General features: G+C 41.5%; 1 protein-coding gene across 1 annotated transcript in view; it reads right to left on the bottom strand.

Annotated features, from left to right (window-relative positions):
* LOC149445344 (leucine-rich PPR motif-containing protein, mitochondrial-like) overlaps positions 1-24,365 on the bottom strand; it is a 164,207-nt gene that overhangs the window by 36,361 nt on the left and 103,481 nt on the right. The window contains exons 16-20 of the mRNA XM_089653936.1: positions 17,484-17,541; positions 12,264-12,370; positions 11,948-12,025; positions 9,265-9,306; positions 4,706-4,813 (exon numbers count right to left, since the gene is read on the bottom strand). Coding sequence (XP_089510062.1) covers positions 4,706-4,813; positions 9,265-9,306; positions 11,948-12,025; positions 12,264-12,370; positions 17,484-17,541 — 393 coding nt within the window. The remainder of the gene's footprint in view (positions 1-4,705; positions 4,814-9,264; positions 9,307-11,947; positions 12,026-12,263; positions 12,371-17,483; positions 17,542-24,365) is intronic.

Below are 24,365 nucleotides of genomic sequence, written 5' to 3'. Positions count from 1 at the left end.
ATATATATATATTTTTAGCAGAGACCCTTTAGAATAAAACGGTGGGTTTTACAATTTTTATGTCATATGGTATTTGCTGAGAGATTTTTTTATTGCAATTTTTTTGAAAAAAAAAAAAAAAAATACACTTTCATGAATTGTAATGCACACAAAACACAATACCCATTTACGCCGAGTATATGGATCCCAAACATGCCATGCTTTGAAATTGTGCACACTTGTGGAATGGATCCAAATTATGGCATTTAAAAATCTCCATAGGAGACACTTTATAAGCCTTTACAAGTTACCATTTTTAGTTAGAGGTGGTCCGGTGCTATAATTTCTGCTCGTGCTCTGACGCTCATGGAAATACCTCACATGTGGTGCAATCACCATTAACGTATGCGTGCATGCGAGCGAGCATGGGTGATTTTGGGGGGGGGGGGGATGGGGCTTTAAACTTTTTTTATTTTTTTCTATTTGAAATTTTTTACACTATTACTTAAAATTTTTTTTTAGCACTTTCAGTGATGTCACAGGTAATGTAAATATCCCTTGTGACATATGGATAGATGGGTGTGAATAAATGGTTTCCAGATTTAAAAAATGGACTAATGTAACAATGCAAAAAAAATGAGATCTGCACTGGAACATTAAATGACATTTAAATTACAGGAACGCATCTTTTTTTTTTTTTTTTACTTTTCCAGTTGTGGGGGGGGGGGGAGAGGGGTGATAGGGGACATGTGTCACCATCATTCGATCCTGTATGCTAAAAATAGACAAATGGGGATCTGTTCCGTCCGTCGGTTTGGGTGACAGTCAGATGGAAACGGACAGGCGGTCCATTTCCATCCGACCGCCCCTTAGAAAAAAAAGCGGTCTGTGTTCGCTATGGACCAGTCATCCACCTGCTAAGCGGGGTCCCATTAAGAAAATTTGTTTACAGGATAGTTGCACAAATATTCTCCCTAGAAGTTACTTATTTGGTAGAACCACCTTTAGATGAAATTACACCAAGTCTTTAGTCGACAACATTTTAGGAATGAGGTAAAGGATTTCACTGGATCAGTTTAAGATGTACAGGCTTTTTGTTTTTAAACCCTTAAAGTGTTACTAAACCCACAACAGTAAAATCAGTCTGTAAATGCAGTAAAGCATACTTGTTATACTCACTATGGAAGCTAAGGGGTTAATCTACTGCACTGTGTAAAAACGCTGTTTGATCCGGTCTTCTCTGATCCTCCTCCTTTTGCGGTCCCCAATCCATCTGCCATAGTACAGAGTAGCAGTAGCAAGTCTGCACATGCTCTGTTTGGTGTGAATTGCTGGAGTTGTTGTTTTGGGGAGAGAATGCATGTGATCAGCACAGGGCCAATCAGCTCTGTCTGGACAGAAGATCAGGGATCACGCAACCTCACAAAACAATCATAGGAGAATGAAAACTCCTCCAACAAGATTAACCAGCGCTCGGCTTGACACTGATAAAAGTCACAAGACTGCTATATACTGCTGATGAGAAAAGGTATTTAGCAGTTTATATTTACTAAAATAAGTGCACTTCTATGTTCTGTGTACTGTGGGAGACCAGATATAGTGAATGCAGGGTCCGGGGAGACCAGATATAGTGAATGCAGGGTCCGGGGAGACCAGATATAGGGAATGCAGGGTCCGGGGAGACCCGATCTAGGGAATGCAGGGTCCGGGGAGACCCGATCTAGGGAATGCAGGGGCCGGGGAGACCCGATCTAGGGAATGCAGGGGCCGGGGAGACCCGATCTAGGGAATGCAGGGGCCGGGGAGACCCGATATAGGGAATGCAGGGGCCGGGGAGACCCGATATAGGGAATGCAGGGGCCGGGGAGACCCGATATAGGGAATGCAGGGGCCGGGGAGACCCGATATAGGGAATGCAGGGTCCGGGGAGACCCGACATAGGGAATGCAGGGTCCGGGGAGACCCGACATAGGGAATGCAGGGTCCGGGGAGACCCGACATAGGGAATGCAGGGTCCGGGGAGACCCGACATAGGGAATGCAGGGTCCGGGGAGACCCGACATAGGGAATGCAGGGTCCGGGGAGACCCGACATAGGGAATGCAGGGTCCGGGGAGACCCGACATAGGGAATGCAGGGTCCGGGGAGACCCGACATAGGGAATGCAGGGTCCGGGGAGACCCGACATAGGGAATGCAGGGTCCGGGGAGACCCGACATAGGGAATGCAGGGTCCGGGGAGACCCGATATAGTGAATGCAGGGTCCGGGGAGACCCGATATAGTGAATGCAGGGTCCGGGGAGACCAGATATAGTGAATGCAGGGTCCGGGGAGACCAGATATAGTGAATGCAGGGTCCGGGGAGACCCGATATAGTGAATGCAGGGTCCGGGGAGACCAGATATAGTGAATGCAGGGTCCGGGGAGACCAGATATAGTGAATGCAGGGTCCGGGGAGACCAGATATAGTGAATGCAGGGTCCGGGGAGACCAGATATAGTGAATGCAGGGTCCGGGGAGACCAGATATAGTGAATGCAGGGTCCGGGGAGACCAGATATAGTGAATGCAGGGTCCGGGGAGACCAGATACAGTGAATGCAGGGTCCGGGGAGACCAGATATAGTGAATGCAGGGTCCTGGGAGACCAGATATAGTGAATGCAGGGTCCTGGAAGATCAGATATAGTGAATGCAGGGTCCTGGGAGACGAGATATAGTGAATGCAGGGTCCTGGGAGACCAGATATAGTGAATGCAGGGTCCTGGGAGACCAGATATAGTGAATGCAGGGTCCTGGGAGACCAGATATAGTGAATACAGGGTCCTGGGAGATCAAATATAGTGAATGCAGGGTCCTGGGTTTAGTAACACTTCAAATCGAGTGAAGCTCTGGCTGCAGGTTTACGATTATTGTCCTGCTAGAAGGTGAACTCTTGTCTTAATCTCACCTCTCAAAGGCTTAAACCAGTCTCTCGCTAGATCTGCCCTGTATTTGGCTTCATCCACAGTGGCCCTTCTAATTCCGACTAGCTTCCCAGTCGCTGCCTATAAAAAGCCTCCTTACGTTATAAAGTTTCCTCCACTGATCTGCACAGTAAACATGGTGCTTTAAGTGGGATGAAAGGCAATGGCTTTGCACCACAAATGCAGTTTCGCACTTACATCAAAAAACACATTGCGTCATGATCTCTGCCAAAGGCACTTGGTGCAGCTCTGCCTACAAGGATTTCCGACAATAGTACCTCAAACAATTGACCAATGTCTTTTTATTGGTCATGTTATTGGTCACAGAATGAAGCCTGGATTCCTGCTATTACAGGTGGATTTTTCAGCGGTTTTATAAACTTTGGGCCTCACTGAAACTCTTCTCCAACAAGAAGGGCCTGTCCACCCTAGAATGCGGTGAGAAACCCGCTTTCCCCTGCAGTTTCCCACACTGCATTCCAATCGTACTGCCCTTGCGATCTGCAGAGGGTTCAGTGCAAAAATTAACATCACAAACACAGGTCATTTGCCCTCACTGGATCGCATGGAAGAAAAGTAGCAAGTGATCTGGTTACAGTGCATATCAAAAAGTGGTGCATGCAATTTTTTTGTTAGGAGCAGTTAGCTTTCAGCCAATTCAAAATGAAAGGGCAGAAATGGCACTGCACAGAACTACATGTGATTCACACAGGAACTGCAGAGCATTCGTGTGCAATTCCAATGCAGATCCTAGTGTGAATGTGCCCTAAATCAGGTTTCAACTTTTTTTTCTACTGGAAAATAACAAAACGTTCTATTCACATTTTTTTAACAAATATTTTTCTTACCTCAGGTTTAACTCAATAACTCAGCATTTACTTTAACATACTGTACATATGGGTGGGTCACAGGAACACACTAAAAATAGGTTCACACAAATGCAATGTGGATAACTCGATGAACCATGCGCAATTAACGAACCACATTCCAATCGGACTGCACTTGTGATCTACAGTGAGTGTCAGTGCATCCCAAACGCAGTGCACCTGCCTGCACTGATCGCATGGTACAAAACGGCCATGCAATCCGGTTGCAGTAGGGTTACAACACTGGTTTTTGCATGTCTTTACAGCGAAGCAGTGCAATTTGAGCCCATTCAAAATGAACGTGTTCAAATCACATTGCACTGAATCACATGTGAACTGTACAGAAATATGGTGCAATTCATGTGCGATTCACATGCGGTTTATAGTGTGAGCCAAGGCCAAATCAAATTTGTATAGGAAGATGTGAGAACACAGTCAAGCATCCACTTCTTGTCACTCTGAAATATGGCTGTGATGTCTGTCTGCTTTGATTCTAGTTCAGGGAGACTGCCAAAGCCCCAAGAATGCACTTTTCCCCCGCTGCATGCGTGCAGCGCAGTGCACCTGTGGTTTTTGTGCGGGTTACCTGCGTTTTCCCATTGACTACTATTAGATGGTGTGTTTTCTGAAAGTGCACCAAAAGTGCAACATGCTTCTTCTTTAGTGCACATTCAGAAAAAGCTCCAAAAACGACTGATCTAATAGAAGTCTATGGAAAAACAAATGTAACTCGCACTTAAACCGAGGGCACACTGCGCTGCACCCATGTTGAGGGGAAACTGCACCAGAGCAGTGTGAAAGGGGACTTATACAAGGACTGAAAACAAATACTAGATGCATGATAACAAACAAAAATATAATATGGGAACCAACCAACGATGTGAACATGCTACATTACCTTATTTTCAACTAGTACAGTAAATAGCTCGCGTAAGCGTGAACCATAAGGAAGGCTTGTAGTTTCCAATATTTCCAATTGCTTTTTGAGTGCAGAAAAGCCTTTAGTCTAAATTAAAAATAAATAAATAAATGTAACTTTACACAACCATCTCAAAATCCAAACCTTTTTTTTTTTAGCCAATGTTATGTACTTACTTGAACTATGCAGCTAAGTTTAGAAAATGTACACTTTTATGGAAAACTCTTCTTTAAAGTATAGTATGTAAATCTAAACAATACAATTTTAAACTTTAAATATGTGTATGTCACATCAAAAGTTATGGTCGCCCTGTCACCAAGGTTTCTGATGGATACGACAGGAAGATGTACTAACACACATTATGTAGTCACGGTCAACTGCAGTCACCATCAGGAAGCTAGCGACCGAAGAAACGCCATGAAGTCATCACTGTAGTGCATGTACATAAGAATTGGTTGCAGAGAGGCCAAGGAAGATCAGTAGTGCGGAGATATACCAAAGGGTAAAAACCAGTGTAAGCAAGGTGTTCTATAGAAAAAAGAAAAAAAAAAGCAGTTTTGACTTACCTATAAATACCCTTTCCTTGAACTACATCAAAAGGATACAGGAGAGGCAATTCTCAGACTACTGGGTATTGCTCCACCTTCCAGTTGTTGGCAAACAATGTCAGCATGAGACGGGGGGTTGACCTGTGTTCTCTGATATACTCCAAGAAAGTGATTTTATAGGTAAGCAACAACCCCTTTTTTCTTAAATTGTACATCATACTACACAAGAAAGACAATTTTCAAACTACTAGGTCTTTCAAAAGCAAATCCATGAGGGGCAAACAACAGCTAACAGGCCCCTTACAACAAAGCTTCAGAAGAGAAAGAGGAGGAACAACTGAGAAGACCCTTCACAGCCGCAGGAAGACTTTCTGACTTAAGCCAAAGACCACCAAAGCCTGAACATCCATCTGAAAAAAAATTGGCAAATGTATGTGTAGAAAACCTGGTGGCAGCTTTACAAATCTAGGAAACCAATGCCTGACGCTGAACAGCCTGCAAAGTGGCAAAGCTTCAGATAAAGTGGCAAAGCTTCAGATAAAGTGGGCCTTCATATAAGAGGTGGAAAACTATTTCCTTCAGGTCATATGCCTAAGTACGGACTTACCTGATGCACCCAGAAAGTGTGGCGCAAGAGGCAGCCTTTCCCTTCCAGGAGCCTTCAGGAAATGCAGACAAAGCACTAGATTGATGAATCAAGGCTGTGGAAGCGAGATATACTAGCACAGTCCTTACAACATCTAGACTATGAAGGGTAATCTCCTTTGGATACTTTGGAGCAGGACAAAAGGAAGGTGAAACTAAGTCCTGGTTAAAATGTAACAATAAGACTACCTTAAGAAGGAAGGAATTCTGAGGCTTCAGCACTGAATAGTTTTTGTGAACAACAAAGAACTGGCTCCATACAAGCTAAGGCCACCAATTAAGACACCCTCCTGATAGAGGTAATGGCCATTAAAAAGGTAACTTTTTGTGAAGGGAAAGGGAGGGAAAAATCCCTGGTAGGCTCAAATGGTTAGATTGGAAGGTCCAACAACTCTAAGTTGAGGTCCTGATGAGTCGGCAAAGATCGCAGTAGAGGTACAATGTGAGCCACCCCTTGTAATAGAGCTCTGACCAAGAAATGGGAAGCAAACAACCTTTGAAAAAGTACCGCCAAGGGAGATATCTGACCTTTGCTAGTCCTTAAAGGCTAACGACTTGTCCAGTCCCAACTAGAAAGAGTATAAAAGCAGTGCCGCAAATTACTTTCTACGATGCTGCTCCCCCTTTTCACACCCAGCAAAGTAAGCATTCCACAATGGAAACCTTGCAAGATGAGGGCTTTTAAGCCTTCAACAAGTTTGGAATCAGTTCTAAAGTCCCCAGTCTTTCAAGACGTGGGCTTCAACAGTCAGGCGGACAAAGGTAGCATCTGTAAAGTAGGATCTGTAAAGTAGGATTTAGCAAGGGACCTTGTGACAGAAGGTCCAGACTGTCCAGTAGGGTACACAGAGTCTGGTAGGGGTCTGATTATATCCCAGTACCATGCCCACCTGGGCCAATTCAGTGCAACAAGACATGGGTTTGAACAGATTCATAGGGTGACCAGGGCACCCACCCTGAAGATCCCTAGTCCTGGACATGAACCTGTCCAGGCTGTGGTTGAACCTGGATGCCAGAAGGTCCACATCTGGTATCCATCAAACACAAATTCCATGAAACGCATCCTGGGGGAGGATCACCCCCTGGGATCAAGCCGTCTAACAATCTTCAATATCTATAATACGAAATGTCTACAGGGTGGAAGGTAAAGTTCTTCACAAGTCAAATAAAGCTTAGTTGCTTGAAAAGTGGCCTGACTTCTTTAGTTCCAGGACATTTACATGCATTTGAGCTTCATTTTATCATCAGGTCCCCTGAATCAATGATACCAAACCCATCGAGTTTAGCTCGGAAGAACCAGGCAGTAAAATCTTTAGGTATTTGCAGACCATCTCCATGAGGAGACTCACCGTGGTGCTTTAAGGGTGGGAGAAAGCAGAGGTCAGAGTGTCCCCCACAGAGCATTGCTCTGCATCAGAGGTGACCTCATTCTAGGAATTTTCTTCCACTTCCTCCTCTATCTCCAGCAGGAGGGCAAAGGAAACTCACAATTTAACTTCAGTGGGGAAAGAGACCTAGGCAGTTTATGGTCTCTCAGCTGCAAAATCCTTGCAGATAACTGTCAATAGATCCAACACTGTGGTAATGGTTGGAGAAAATTCCACCTCTGGCACAAGGCCACTGGATGAAATAGCCCCAGGACTAAGTGAGAAATCAGATGTTGCTTTAGAATCAGTTTGGTGCCCCATAGTATCAATGAACGAAGACTGACTCCAACAGCAGAGTGAGATTGAAGTTCCTTTGGTCTCAGACTCCCTTGTGTCAGATCTGCCATACTTGACTTTAATAACATCTAATATGAACCTTTGCCAACAGCACAGTTAAATATTGACATATTCTGAACAAGCAATAAAACACCTCTGCTTCGTAGAGATTATCGAAGACATGATTTTTTTGCTTTAACGTTCACAACACAGGCACTGAAATTCAAGTCAATCTTTGTTTTATTAAGGAGGGAAAATCAGCAAAGCCTACCATTCCTCTAATATAAATAACCAGCAGGAGTTTCTCAGCTTTTAGAAACCAACTTTAGAGCCCAATCGTGATTTTTGAATTACTTCACACTAAAGTAGCTAATGAGTTGGGTGAGGGATTGCCATAAAGCTATTTTTCTGCTTGTTTAGAATAAATTATTTTTTTGTAATCATCATAAAATCCTTTCTTGAGCCCACTGAGGGACACTGAATGTCAAATACTCTTGGGTTATAAAAACAAAACACACTCTGCACTCTAATACTAAGGTGTAAATAAAATCTATTTGTGCTTGTGCATTTCCAGATTTCATACACAATATAAAGATGTGGAGGAGATATTTTGTAAATATTGGTCAGTCTTGAAAATAGAGCATTAGGTCCAATACTCCCAGACAGACCCACCTTTATTTATAGAAAGGCTCCAAGTTTTAGGGATCGTGTTATTAACAAAGTTTTAGGACCCCCCCCCCCAAAAGACAATTTACTTTTCTGGATCCCAAAGGTTTCTTTGCTTGTGGTCACTGTTTAGCTTGTAGAACAAGCCAGATGAATAATAGGAAGTCCAGGGAGAAGATGCTGATGAGGGACATCACGGGCAATGGGCCACTGGAAAAGAGGCAAGTTTTTCTGATTGCAAAGAAAATAAATACGTCATCCTCCTGTACTGCCAAATACCACTGTTTCAATTGATAAGTAAAAACAACTTTTCCATCTCTCATTTTCATAATTTTTGAATGCTTAATTCCCCAGCTGCAAACAATGGTTTAATCCACAAGCCCCTACATCATTAAAAGACACAGTAGTGATACAAGGGCTGGGGGAAGAAACTACAACACGCAGCAGGCGGACAGAAATTCAAGCCACTTGGAAAAGTCTTCAGAAACATTCTCAGAAAGACAGCAGAGTGACCAGCAGGAGGGGTAAGCAGTTCCTTAGCCGGTTTAGTTTCTTTATGAAGTGACAGTCACTTTAAAACAAAATAAAGGATAAGTTCACCTTTTTGAAACTGTTACACCCATATTAAGGGTGTAACATGAAACATGTCACGATCAGACCAGCCCCTGCTCCCTGCTTTAACAGCTAGCGGGGGATCCGGCTGCATCACTCATTCACAGTCCTCTGTGAATGAGAGACTACAAGTCCCAACATCTTTAGTGGCTGTCAGCTTGTAGTTTTCAATGAACTACCCCGGCGCTGTGGAATGCTGGGGTAAGTGCATTATCTCTTCCACTCAGTATATCTGCTTGCTCGTACATCCCACAGACAAAAAAATAATAAATAATACTTGCAAAAAAGTGCATTTATTATTTTTTACAAAAAGACGAACTTATCCTTTAACAAATTGTTTGGCAAAGAGGTGCACACTGCTTACCTTGTGATTAAATTGTTGTGAAGAGACCAATTGCTTTACAACCTAAAAAATAAAAAAAAAAAACATTCATTATATAATACAATAATAACAAGGCCATAAAAATCAGGGAAAAAAAAAAAAATCACATTTTTTTAAAATCCATCTATTTTTACCTCCTTGCCAGCTCAAATTATGCCTAGTGATGACTGAAACAGGAAAACTTCTGTTTAGCATAAATAAACAAATCTGATCAATGAAGAATTAATCAACTTTCCACAGAATGTATAAACATGTATGCATATATTCAGAAGATTCAAAACTTGCACTTGAAATAGATTTGATCGGAGATCACAGATTACTGACCTGAGAACAGACTAGCTCAGGGTTTCTCCAAAAGGTTGCTAGGGGTTCCTTCAGCAATGACCAGTTTTGCCTCTCAGATAAGTTCCCACTGACACCAATCATCCATAATGGGGAAATTCTTCCCAATAACCACTAAAGCGTTATATTAATTGAATAAAGTGTAAGGCGAACTCATCCCTTCGCCCATCACATTAATGACTAATGTATCATGAGTTGTAGATGTAATAATTTTTAGCAGGGGTTGCCTGAGCACTAAATGCGCCTAGCTGATAACATGCAACTACAGACATTTACAGGAGTCAAGCATTTCTTTCTGACAAAACCCCACTGCTCCTGGATGCGCTGGCAGTGGTTTTTTTTGTCTGCCTCCAAAAGTCTATAGGCACATGGACAACAGACTAACATGTATGGGTGTTTAGAGGCAGAGAAAAAACCCCCCAAAAAAACAGACGCTCCTAACAGCAGAGTCGAAAACACCCAGTGTGCATGCGGCTGAATTGTTCTATTCAAAAAAAGCACCCTCTTCCCATATCCCCCTAGCTGTGTTTGCTACCAATCCCTATTTAAACAAAGATCCTGACTGCACATGTCATGAGGCAAAATGTTAATTTATTAATAAAATATAATCATGAAACAAATGACAAAGTGCAAGCAATATCTGGGAAATAAAAATATATGACTGTTTAGTTGGAACCTTAATAGTCACCTCTTCTGTGCCTCGTGCTTTCCTCATTTTTTTAATTCACTTTATTCTCCCGCAACTTCCTTTCCCCTGTGCAGTAGTTTCTGAACGTGATTTGTATATAATAGAACATATCAAGCCCAACACTCCAAACTACATGCACAAGCATGTAGGAATCCAGACATTATGGGCAGCATGAACGTGACATCCTGCTACACCAAGCTGATGTCCCGGGAAACACTCTCAGACTTTGAAATTTACCTATGGCCAGGCTATTGACATTCAAATATTTACTTTTTTTTTTTTTAACAAGCAGTTAAAATACTTTTTGATACACCCTAACAAGCCACTGCAGCTACTGTGGAGCAATCCATTCCCACACAGGCCAGATAAGCAGTAAAGTCCTAAAAATGAATTTCTGCACTCTGCTTCCCCCCCATTCAGAGCATGCGTTTTACATTAGAGATCAGAGAGCTGACAAGTCATTAGGGGGAGGGGGGCTAAGATGCTGGGAAAAAAAAAAGAAGTAAATAGAACTTTTTTACTGTAAACATTTGGGGAGGAGGTGCTTCACAGTACCTGCAGCTACAGAGATAATTGGGGGTTTGTTTAAAAGCGCATTCCCTGGTTGGGAATGTGTGCATATTGGCATGACCATTGACTGGACACAGTTCTACTTAAAATAACAAATATTCTGGTCACATTCTATTCAAGAGTATAGCAGAAGCAGCTAACATGGTTTAAAGGCTGTCAGGACCACAAATGCCATAGTATCCTCCACAGCACTGTGCAAAGCCACTGTGCAAGCACATGTAGGAGTATGCACATTTTGCAAGAACAATGCACATCCTTTTAGTAGGATGGATGAGCATAGCCATTCCTTTGCCACTTCCCTTTAGCAAAAGTCAGCCATCACCCTAAAGCAAGAATGCAAATTAAGAGTCAGAAAGTACCAGCATGCATCTGGAGATTCTCACCCAAATGACACAAGGGGAGCATATATATATATATATATATATATATATATATATATATATATATATATATATATATGCAAATAGAGTTACAGGAATGACAAAAAGAACCATTACAGTGCCCCTCCCCCCTATGTTGCAAGGGTTAAATGCTCACTAAATCTAGGTGTGCACAGATAAGGAGAATTTTGCTTTATATACACTAGCAAACTTTCAAATAAAAATACTCCAAATATTTGAAGGTCGTTTCGAAGTAGTTCATTATTTCATTTGCTTTAATGTTTAATTTTGGAATGAATGGACTTTACTTAATGAAAACCACATATACTGTTAGAAATTCGTACATTAGAGAAAAATTTTCTCCTGCTCCTTCAAATTTTCTCGCCACTATGGTAAAAAACGAACATCGGCATTTCAGTCTGTGATCACATAATTGCCCCAGCATCACATTCAATAAAGGGTGAATCACTGAGACTCCACCCACAGACTGGAGCTTCAAGGAAGAGGAGGAGTGCACTGGAGCGGGAAGTCAGATAACTGCACAGCCTGTTCAGCGCCCCCTAGCCTAACCCTTTCACGGCAGGGGTGTGGGAGCACAGCAAGCCTTGCTTTTAGCAAAATTCCCAGAGTGCACCTTTCATTATAAAAATAATAAAAGCATAAAAAAAAAAAAAAAAGCACAAACCTCAATTAACAGAGGAGCATTACGAGTTGTCAACAACTGAATTATTTTTTCAGCCTTTTCTGGGCCAATGCCAACTTCCTATTCCATAAAGAGAGACAGGAAAAAAAAAAAAAAAAAAGATATATATTAGTTTTAAAATACAGACTAAGTGAAATCTGTCTAACAGAAATTATCTCCAACATAATTTAAGTCTCCAGCTCCCGCCATGACATTGAGAAGTGGTCGGGTTCGACTTAAAAGCAGCAATTTAAAAAAGCTAATAGATACATGTCAGGCAGGACAGACATTATGTAGGGGGAAAAAATGAAAATGGTACCATCTGCTTAAGCTGATAGAAGTATTGTTTCAGATGTTCTTCTTTGACTTGTACCACTGAGCCACTCATGCTGTCAATCAAGCCGTACAGAAAATAGCCAACATATTCTGTCGAAGGAAGAAAAAGAAACAAAAAAAAAAAAAAAAAGAGAGAGAGAGAGAGAAAGCGTTCTAGTGAAATTACTGGAACTGTCATGTTATCAAGATTAATTTATAAGAAATCATTTTGGTGTGAGATGTCACCCTGATGAGAGGCTGGAATGGCAACAATGATCACTGAGGCATAGAGATTATGTGGTTTGGGAGCACATATCTAACTGGTGAGTGAAAGGAATGCTAATTATTTTCAGAGCCACTGACAGCTTTTCACTACCAGTCTTACTTCAATCTGGCTCCGTCCCCCCCTCCCCTTCTCTCTGCACTGTAGGAGAGCTATGCAAACAAAGCCCAATCCCAGGAGATATAGGTGTTAGAGATGTATATCTATATTATTACCTGACTAATAACACCATACAGTATAAATATTTTATATATAGCTTTATTTGATCATTCTGGAGTTTTTTTTTCCTGAACTCCAGGCAGAAATAATAAAAACAATGTTATGCATTTAAAATTTAAATATATAGTGTTTGCATTTTATTTATATATTTAATTATAGATAAATATATATATATATATATATTTATTTTTTTTTCGTTTGTAATAATTAAAGTGAAATTAAAGGCAGAGATACTCACCTTTCCAACAGTCCCTCCGGCGCCTGTGTCTTCCCCTGTGTGCTGGTTTTTGGGCCTCTTCATTGCCGGTGCAGGATGATGTCACTCCACTGCATGTGCAGGAGCTAGTCCTCTCAGCAACAGGATTGGGCTGGCCGCTATAAGCGGAGCTGCACAGCTCAGCTTACATTGCGGGGATCACTGTGATCATGCAGGTAGGTGTATTAAGTGTTAAAAAGTATGGTCTTTATTTATTTTATTTTATTTTTTTTAAATCATACCTACCTAGGTGGATGGAGCATCGGTCCAATGCTGAATCTGTCCCACATTGGCTCTAAAGGGTGAGAACTCACTGTAGTGCTGGGCTGGGGAGGGAGAGGGAGCGGCTGTCTCAGGCTTTCAGAGACTCGCAGAGAGGCTGAGCCAACTGCCACTCCAGACTCTGGGGTTGATCCCAACTTTGAAGTCGGGATCTTTACCCAGCCTGGACCGGCTGAGTGACGTCAGCCTTCAGCCCGCTGTCAGCTAAAAATGGGTAACAGGAGTGTAGAACGAACTGCACTCCTGTAATCTACAGGAGTACAGCCAAAAAAGCTTTGGCTGTACTTTTAATTTCATGGACAAAAATATTTCTCATAATTTTCGTCAATGAAAGAAAATGTTATGAAAATGTGAGGGAGGGACATTTCTTGTAACAAAACTTGGTTTTACTTATAAAGATGTTATAGAAAGGCTAAATCTGTGTCTGTGTCGTTTGTTCAAACCTTAATTCCATAAATGATGACTATTTATTAGATTTTTGCTCAAGGAGTATATAATGAGTTTTAAAATTCTAGAGAAATGCATTAATAATGCACTACAATTTAACTAAACTCAGTAGAAATTAGTCGACTAAAACGTCCTGGAGATTTCAGTCGACTAAAACAACTCAGATGACTAACATACGACAACTAAAATGGTATTTTAGTCAAAAAACTGACTAAAACTAAATCGAAATTTGATGTCAAAATTAACACTTTTCTACAATTAAAAAAAAAAAAGCCTACCTGTTCACAGTAAGTTACAGTGGAACTTTAATTCCACTTCAAAGGTTTAAAATGATTAAATGTGTTTTCCTTACAAATGTCATTAAAGCATGCTTAAACCTAAGAACCTGGTAAATCCTGCCATTAACTCACTTCCTATATTCGGGTTACAATTCTGCAGAGCAGCCTTGTCACCCAAGGACTAAGTGTGTTAGGACGACGTAACACCTCTTCTCATCTCCATAACAGAGGGAGGTGTCTTGTAGTCCATGGAGATTGCAGGGAATCATGCTGATAATAGTCCAGAGGCAGAGAGTACAGGAAGTTATCAGCTCACAAGATTTCTGGCTTGCCTTGAAAAAATGCTGCAATACACCTAATATTGTTTTGGGATTTAAATTCATTCTAAAGTGCACTTCATTTAGTAGTAGATACAGTATAATAAAATGCTTTAATGGAATATGTATTAACAGATCGAAAAGGAGCAAATAAGAGAAAGGTATTGTTAAGAGTCTACATATGCGTTAAGTATCAGAGTCTGTCTTTATATGGGCTTCTCCTAAAGCAGTCTTTTTTAACCTTCAGAACATGGAGGAACCCTTAAAATAACTCTCCAGTCTAAGGGAACCCCTAATAACAAATGCTACAGCTAAAGCTCATCCTAAATGAGTGCAATGGTCACTAGGAAGAATGCTCGTTATATCTGAGGACACTGGGAAGAATCCCAGGTCTTACTTACACATACCTAAAGAGATCATGCATGTAAAATCTTACAGGAAGCAAGTTTTATTTGCCCCCTTTCGCAATTCTTTTTTATCTTGATCTCTTTGCAGCCACTTGTCTACATATACTCCAGTGAAGGCTGCATGACTTTTCTCAGGGCAGGATTCCCGATGGTGATTATAGCAGACCATTTGTGGTTTCTACTTGGAAAGCATGTGACAACAAAAGAGTACAAATGGGAAACGGACAGGGCATGGTCACTCTCCCACTGACACCAATGATGGGGCACTATTCTTCCCACTGACACCAATGAGGGGGCATTATTCCTTCCCACTGACACCAATCATGGGGCACTATTCCTTCCCACTGACACCAATGATGGGGCACTATTCTTCCCACTGACACCAATGATGGGGCACTATTCCTTCCCACTGACACCAATGATGGGGCACTATTCCTTCCCACTGACACCAATGATGGTGCACTATTCCTTCCCACTGACACCAATGATGGGGCACCAATCCTCCCACTGACGTCAACGATGGGGCACCAATCCTCCCACTGACGTCAACGATGGGGCACCAATCCTCCCACTAATACCAAAGACGGGGCATTATTCCTCCTCCTAATACCACTGTTTACTCCAACTGGGCAAATTTCTCTCATGACCTTTCTTTAAAGTAACACTAAACTTTGGTTTAAATAGAAATTATATACAAATATATATTCTTAACTCAGAAAAGTCCCCTCTACTGCTCTCAGCCTCCACTAAAACTACAAATTCCTTTGTTTTTCTTGCTGTGATCGGACTTCTTGTTTGAGGGTGATTACATGCGTGCTCCATAGTCAATCTGTATGTAGGAGTGTAGCCACCCTCTCTTGCTTGACCCAAAGATGGACTATGGATTATGGTCCCTAGTCCATCTTGGAAGCAAACAAAAGAGGGCGACTACATTCTTACATACTGTGGGACCACGGAGAAGCAAACATAGCCACACTCTAACAGGAAACAAGAAAAAAGGAATTTGGAGGAAGTTCAAAGCAACAGAAGATACATTTTAAAATTAAGAATACATAGAGCATTTGGATTTTCCTTCTTTTTAAACCAAAGTTTAGAATCAAAAGTATGAAAAATATAAGACGCATTCCAGAACTTAGCTCTTCCTTCTGTGGTTAAAAAGTCAACAAATGACTGCAATCACGGATGTCTCCACCCCAAACCAACCTTCCTTCATGCGTTTCACCACTTCTGGCTTGCTCACAAGGATAGGGGAAGGATAAGGACTTCCCCTACCCTTGTGAGTAAGCCAGCAGTGGTGAAACATGCCACTGTTGTGGGTAGAGACATCAAAGCATACGTTTTTTTTTAACAAATTCAACAAAGAAAGAAGAGCCAAGTTCTGGAGTACAACTTATACCTTTCACACTTTTGAGAGTGGAGACAGGCTGTCCATGTGGGATGAAAAGTAGCAAGTCTGGAGCAGAGCCATGGGTTTTGACAGAGTTTAGTGTCACTGTATTAACAAATATCCTACGGTTTGTTCATTTAAAGTTGAACTTCACTCTCTCAATCAACAATGACTATACTGAATCCTTATACTGCTAGCATTAGTAAATAGATAGGATATTCTTTCCTATCTACTTGTTTTAAAGGTTTTTTTTTTTACATTCAATTACTTCATAGTTTCCAAGCCTAGGAAAATGATGTTATTCATCTCAGGGGTCTTCAGGAGAGGTTTTCTCAGCTAAGTGCACCCTCCTGCCTGTATGCCTAAGCTAAGGGCAGAAGGATTCCAGGAAGTAAATGATGCATGAATCATCTACCCTTACTCAAGATGGCCAGAGTCAGAAATGCTAGAGGGTATTTCTCAAAATGAATTCTCAGCAAAATAAAAGTATGGAGACATGGATGGATGGGGGGAGTTTTTGAACATAAAAAATAAACCGCTTTTGGTTTGTGGTGCTCAGAATGAGTGCAGTTCTGCTTTAAGTATAAAATACTATGACTGGTAATTATTGCCACAAGAATTGAAAATTGAAAAATCACCCAATCAATTTCCCTATTTTAGGTCACCTTAGTATTGTAAGCAGATAGAGTATCTAATTGTTTACTATGGCTGACAACATTTGGCACACAGTCTAAAGCTGGCTATACACTAGTGGATTTTAGAACACTTGTATGAAACTCCTATCAAAATTTTGGTCGCTTTTATCATTTGATATTGGCACGAATGTAATTTCCCAAATGAAAACCACATTCACTGTTGGAAATTTGTTCGTTTATCACTGCAGTTGATAGAAACGTCAATTTGACCCCACCAACAATTAGAAAATTAAACGAAAGTTCTTAAAATGAAAAAACTACAAAACAAAATCCTAATAGTGTATGGCCAACTTTATCCACCTGAATAAACTGGGGACAGAACAAAACAATAAAAACAATAAAATGCATTAAAAGGAAAATATAATCTTGTGGTTTGCCAGCAAAGATTACAACTGTAAAATAATATTTTCTTTATGTATATCATGAACATGTATTTACCATAAACGTCATTAGTAATTGCATACACTCTGCATGTAAAATATGCAAAACAAAATCACCCAACTGGCTGTAAAAGGATTATTTTTAGTTTGCATCCACTTTTCTTTGAAAAAAGTAGCAATCACAGTTTACAGTTGTAATCCCCGCCGCCTACCACCATTACACATGAGAAGTGATTTACAGATACGTTACAATCACAGAAATTGAAACGCTACCAGTTTCACTTGAAAGTTTTTGGAGGCTGGAGCCATCCTGGACCAAGCGCTTTGTTATCTGTGGAGACAGAATAATGACCCATCGCAGCCAAGTGAGGAGAGCAGGAATATAAAACACACAGATACACAATGACAAATGGCCACTGAAATTGAATTCTCCAAATAATAAAGCATCTCTTCACGGACATATTATTCCATGTGCCACATCATAGTAATTTACGACAGAAGAAAATAAAGAAAACAGATCGAGACACAAAACGGCATACAAAGAGCATCATTTTCTGGCCAACTAAACCTGTTAACGCTGTCGTGTCCCATGGTGATGAGAAAAGAGGAATGCCTTGGAGCTCAAAATCGCCACGTGCTATAAAAATCACCAAAACCAGCATTGACAGCAATGCACCAAGTATCGGTTTAGCAATGGCATCACAAAGTAGAAACAGAAGATGATAAAAAGCAGCACATGGATTAACTATCATCAGCTTATTTAACATGGCAGTACAAGGAGCGCTGATGAGTACATTGCGGTTGGAGGCACTTTGGGCTCTTTGAGACTTCGGTCACCATTAGTTACTGAACTCTAATAGTGCTCTTTGCACTGCCTATGTATGTAAACAGTGTATGATGGAAAAAATGTAAAGTACACCTATACCCAAAGTAAAAGTCAGACATAAAAAATAAATAAAATAGGCTAAAGAATACCTTATACAGTAATATTTGAAGCATCTTAAAACTACCTAACAAGGGAACAATTTTGGAAGGTGACCACTTCTGCCAACTGAACCATTTCTTAGCACTGCTCATGTGGCCTGGTGATGCTATACCCTGTGGAGCACTGATAATAGCAGATTCATCAGTCTGAACAACATAGCTTTACAAACTTGCTGGCAAAGTTCCCACATGTACTGTTCTTGCTTACATTCATTCCCAACTATGAACTTCTCTGGCTAAAATCAGTTCCCCACAATGTACCCCACTGGCTGATATCAGTTCTCCGCAACAGTGTCCCACGATGCACCTTGTTGGCTGACACTATTTTCCCACAATGCCCTTTGCTGCTTGACATGAGTTCCCTGCAATACAGCTCACTGACTGACATTAGTTGCCCAAAATGAACCTTGCCAGCTGATAATATATGTCCACAATGCACCCTATTAGTTCTCATAATGCACCGCACTGGCTGGCATTGGTTTCCCACAATGCACCTCGCTGGCTGGCACTGGCTTCCCACAATGCACCTCGCTGCCTGGCACTGGCTTCCCACAATGCACCTCGCTGGCTGGCACTGGCTTCCCACAATGCACCTCGTTGGCTGGCACTGGCTTCCCACAATGCACCTCGCTGGCTGGCACTGGCTTCCCACAATGCACCTCGCTGGCTGGCACTGGTTTTCCACAATGCACCTCGCTGGCTGGCACTGGTTTCCCACAATGCACCTCGCTGGCTGGCACTGTCTTCCCACAATGCACCTCGCTGGCTGGCACTGGTTTCCCACAATGCACCTCGCTGGCTGGCACTGGTTTCCCACAATGCACCTCGCTGGCTGGCACTGGTTTCCCACAATGCACCTCGCTGGCTGGCACTGGTTTCCCACAATGCACCTAGCTGTCTGCCATCAATCGTCCACAGTGCATGTCATTAGAAGACCAGTTGATGGGTGCCAAGGAATGGGTCACAAGATGGAAGCTAGTGCGTTTCACATTACTTTTGTTGCAAGATAGTGGTAAGGTCTAAAAAGAGAAAAAATGAATGTCTAAGCACATAGTAAAAGTGTTCCTGCACTAATGGATGGTGGTGTATGTTGGATAGACACTCTTCGCATTTCATATTGAGGTTGCTATGCAAACACAATGCAGGATGAAACTGCAATAGACCCAGAACAGTTCAGAGCCATGTTTCTGTGCATGTCAAAACTCAACGAGAAGAAACTATTCACAATTTTCATCGATCAGCCATACATTCATGCCCTCTGACAGGTTAAGTAAATCTCGTTACAATGGCATCTGAAAGTCGTCGTATATTTTAGGCAGCAGGTAAACAAGTTGTCCCTGAAGTTGATGTGTTAAAAGCAGAAAAAAATGGGTTTTGTAGTTTGTTGTGTATGAGGCTGCATAACCTAGAAGGGTCAGGGTGCCAATGCTGCCCCGTGTCCACAGCCAAAAGCACAATGGGCATGTGAGCATCAGAACTGGACCACAGAGCAATGAAAGAAGCTGGTCTGGTCTGACAACTCAGGTTTTCTTTTACATCATGTGGATGGCCAGGTGTGTGCGCATCGCTTACCTGGGGAAGGGATGGCACCAGAATGCAGTATGGGAAAAAAACAAGCCAGTGTTTTGCTAGGAAATCTTTGGCTGTTACTTCACATATACCACCGACCTAGACATTGTTGGTGACCAAGTACACCCCTTCATGGAAACTGTATTCCATGATGGCATTGACCTCTCAGCAGGATAATGCACCCTGACACATTACAAAAATGAATCCAGTATGGTTTGAGGTGATGACTTGGCCTTCAAATTCTCCACCTCTTAATGGAATCGAATATCTGTAAAATGTGCTGGAAAAACAAGTCCAATCCATGGAGGCCCCACCCTGCAACTTACAGGACTTAAAGAATCTGCTACTGATGGCGCAGTATACCACAGCATACCTTCAGAGGTCTAGTGGCATGCATGTCTCAAAAGGTCAGGGTTGTTTTGGCTGTAAAATGGGGATCTGTACAATATTAGTAGTGATGCACTGATACATAGTATATGCCGCCTAACTTTATTGGCCAAAAAACAGGCTTATCAGTGTTTTGCAGAAGGATAAGTTCACCTTTCATAACATGTTACACTCATATTCAGGGTGTAACATGCAACATTTTATGAAAGGACTGGCCCTCGCTCCTACCTGCTTTGACAGCTAACGGGGGATCTTCTCTTCCCGCTAGCTGTCAAAATGTGTTAAAAATCGTGGCCACGTCACTCATTCACAGTATTCTGTAAATGAGAAATCAACAAGTCTCAACAGCTTTAGCGGCTATTGGCTTGTAGTTCTCAAACTACCACAGCGCTGTGGTATTTCATTGATTCTTCCTGTCAGAGTGCGTCAGCCTGCACATATGGGATGTATAGGCAAAGCAGATTTACTGACAGGTCTGCAGGAGACCTGCATGGCACCAGCAATCTGCTGATCGCTGGTACAATGCTTTCCAGGCTCCTGCAACAAAAAATAATAAATGCACATATTTTTTAACCTTCCAAAAAAAAAAGTGTCTTTACTGTTTTTTGTCAAAAGGTGAACTTATCCTTTAAATTATTGTGCAGCATATACAGGTGAAACTCAAAAAATGAGAACATCGTGCAAAAGTTCATTTATTTCAGTAATGCAACTTAAAAGGTGAAACTAATATATGAGATAGACTCATTAAATGCAAAGCAAGATAGTTCAAGCCGTGATTTGTCATAATTGTGATGATTATGGCTTACAGCTCATGAAAACCCCAAATCCACAATCTCAGAAAATGAGAATATTGTGAAAAGGTGCAATATTCTTGGCTCAAAGTGTCCCACTTTAATCAGCTAATTAAGTCATAACACCTGCAAAGGATTCCTGAGCCTTTAAATGGTCTCTCAGTCTGGTTCAGTAGGAATCACAATCATGAGACTGCTGACCTGACAGTTGTGCAGAAAACCATCATTGACACCCTCCATAAGGAGGGAAAGCCTCAAAAGGTAATTGCAAAAGAAGTTGGATGTTCCCAAAGTGCTGTATCAAAGCACATTTATAGAAAGTTATGTGGAAAGGAAAAGCGTGGAAGAAAAAGGTGCACAAGCAGCAAGGATGACCGCAGCCTGGACAGAATTGTCAGGAAAAGGCCATTCAAAAGTGTTGGGGACTGTCACAAGGAGTGGACTGAGGCTGGAGTCAGTGCATCAAGGGCCACCTTACACAGACAGATCCTGGACATGGGCTTCAAATGTCGTATTCCTCTTGTCAAGCTGCTCCTGAGCAACAAAACATCAGAAGCGTCTTACCTGGGCTAAAGAGAAACAGACCTTGTCTGTTGCTCAGTGATCCAAAGTCCTCTTTTCTGATGAGAGCAACTTTTGCATCTCATTTGGAAACCAAGGACCCCGAGTATGGAGGAAGAATGGAGAGGCACACACTGCAAGATGTTTGAAGTCCAGTGTGAAGTTTCCACAGTCTGTATTGATTTGGCCATGTCATCTGCTGGTGTTGGTCCACTGTGCTTCATTAAGCCCAGGGTCAATGCAGTCATCTACCAGGAGATTTTTGAGCACTTCATGCTTCCTTCCGCAGACGAGCTTTATGGGGATGCTGACTTCATTTTCCAGCAGGACTTGGCACCTGCCCACACTGTCAAAAGCACCAAAACCTGGTTCAATGACCATGGGATTACTGTGCTTGATTGGCCAGCAAACTCACCTGACCTGAACCCCATAGAGAATCTATGGGGCATTGCCAAGAGAAAGATGAGAGACATGAGACCGAACAATGCAGAAGAGCTGAAGGCCACTATTGAAGCATCCTGGTCTTCCATAACACCTCAGCAGTGCCACAGGCTGATAGCTTCCATGCCACACTGCATTGCGGCAGTCATTGCGGCAAATGGGGCCCAAACCAAGTACTGAGTACACATGTATGCTTATACTTTTCAGAGGTCCGATATTGTTCTATGTAAAATCCTTGTTTTATTGATTGCATGTAATATTCTAATTTTCTGAGATTGTGGATTTGGGGTTCTAATAAGCTGTAAGCCATAATCATCACAATTATGACAAATCACGGTTTGAACTATCTTGCTTTGCATGTAATGAGTCTCTCTCATATATTAGTTTCACCTTTTAAGTTGCATTCCTGAAATAAATGAACTTTTGCATGATATTCTAATTTTTCGAGTTTCACCTGTACATACTTTCAAAAAAAAAAAAAAAAAATGGTTACTTTACATTACTGGAAATATATATATATAAAATATATATATGTTTTTAAAAAATTGTCCATTTGGGTTTTTGGCCTAGTGCATCCTGAACGATCAGTTTCGGTGCAGAATTTTCATTTCAGTGTACCAATAAATATTAGGTGGGTGGTCATAAAGTTACAACTAATTGGTGTAGGTCATTGGTGGACAAAGTAACATGGAATTCAGGAGCCAGACTGTCCAATCCAGAAGCCAGCATGATATGGTTTCTTTTTTATGAGTCAACTCCATTAGCAATGAGAAAAAGGGAAAAAACCTGGCTCCTTTAATTCTTTTAGGGACTATTAGCTACCTGGCTCACTAAATCATGTACTTACACCATCTCCATCTGTAGTTAAAAATAAATTAGCATTTTTTTTAATGAATACACACTGGCAATCCTTGGAGTTTTTTTTATCTGCTTGGAGTTCAGACAGGCATACTTAAAGAGTAACTCCACTTTTGTTGAAAAAAACATTCCTCTCTCTGTGATTTATAGGAATAGCTTTTTGTCTTTCTCCATGTGTAAAGTGAATCTGTATGGGAGTGACTTTATAGTTATCAATCAGCTGCACCTGCAGGGCTCTAAAGAGGTAAATTACTCTAATCCCTTTAGATGCGATTTCCCTTTTGGAGTATCTCACCAAAAGTGACATTTTTGTTGCAGGGGAGGCCCAAAATCTGACTTGTATCTTAGTGCAGACTTCTGGGAAAATCAGTGAGCCAATTAGACAATCAGGAATTTCTAGGAGGAGTTCTGTACACCGTGTATGTACAGAACCTCTCCAGGTAGTCATATAAAAACTTTACAGTAGCTGCAGATTGAAAATGAAAGGTAATTAGTAATAACATTCAATTACAATATGAACTGTGTTGCAGTTGCATACACTATTTATTTTTTTATTTTTTCCACACAAATGTGGAGTTACTAGGGATGCACCGAAATTTTGGCCACCGAAACATATCAGCCGAAAATAGCCCTATCAGCATTTTGCCAATAGGAAAAATTTAGCCAATACAGGAGACTGTGTGTGCTGCAGATGTGGAGGGGGAACGGCTGAGAAAGGCAGGAGAGGAGAAGTGTATACAGTGGCTGGCTGTCACTATATGTCAGTGCTGGTTTTTAAATGTAATTACCGGATTTTTTTTTTTTCCTTCACTATAGCTCACAGAATTAGCTGTCACTTTCCCCCCAGTTTCCTTTTAATTTCTTTCCCGAGATAAAAGAAACAAAGTTTCCTTTAGCTCGGGGAAAGTGACAGCTAATTCTGTGAGCTATAGTGAAGAAAAATAAAAGCAGGAAATTGCATTGAAAAACCAACATCGACATAGTGATAGCCAGTGAGGGAGTCTCTCTGTATACACTGCTCCTCTCCTACCTGCTCCTTACAAACACTGCCCCCCATCCCCTCCCCCCTACAAAGAGGACCTGTTACTCATATACTATCACATAGGGGACTATTGGTCCCTTATGTGATAGCAATAAAATAAGTTAAAAAAACAAATTAAAATATACATGAAAGTAGAAAAAAAAAATTGGAGCCTCCCCACCCCCACATACGCAGACATTTCAGTTCCAGTTTTCGGCCACATGCATTCTGAATTTTCGGTATCGATTTCGGCACCAGAATTTTCATTTCAGTGCACCACTAGGAGTTACCCTTTAAATATACACACATTCTCATGCAGGCAGTACCGATCATGTCATTTGGGACACAGCAGTAGCATGGACACAGCCACAACTCCTATTTTGATGACCACGTTTGTGTTGTTCCCTAAATGCAGATTGTGTGTTCGGGGACCTGCACCCACATCAATCTCAAATTGTGTCCCAATTGACAAAAATGGGAAAACCTGCACCGAAAACCTGTGCATCCCTGTGCAGGCAAACACAGCCCTCTCATTGGCGTATG

Source organism: Staurois parvus, unplaced genomic scaffold, assembly GCF_062004578.1.
Source record: "Staurois parvus isolate SC_StPar_1 unplaced genomic scaffold, SC_StPar_1.0 ptg000727l, whole genome shotgun sequence".
NCBI lineage: Eukaryota > Metazoa > Chordata > Amphibia > Anura > Ranidae > Staurois > Staurois parvus.
This window is presented reverse-complemented; position numbering and strand designations above follow the sequence as displayed.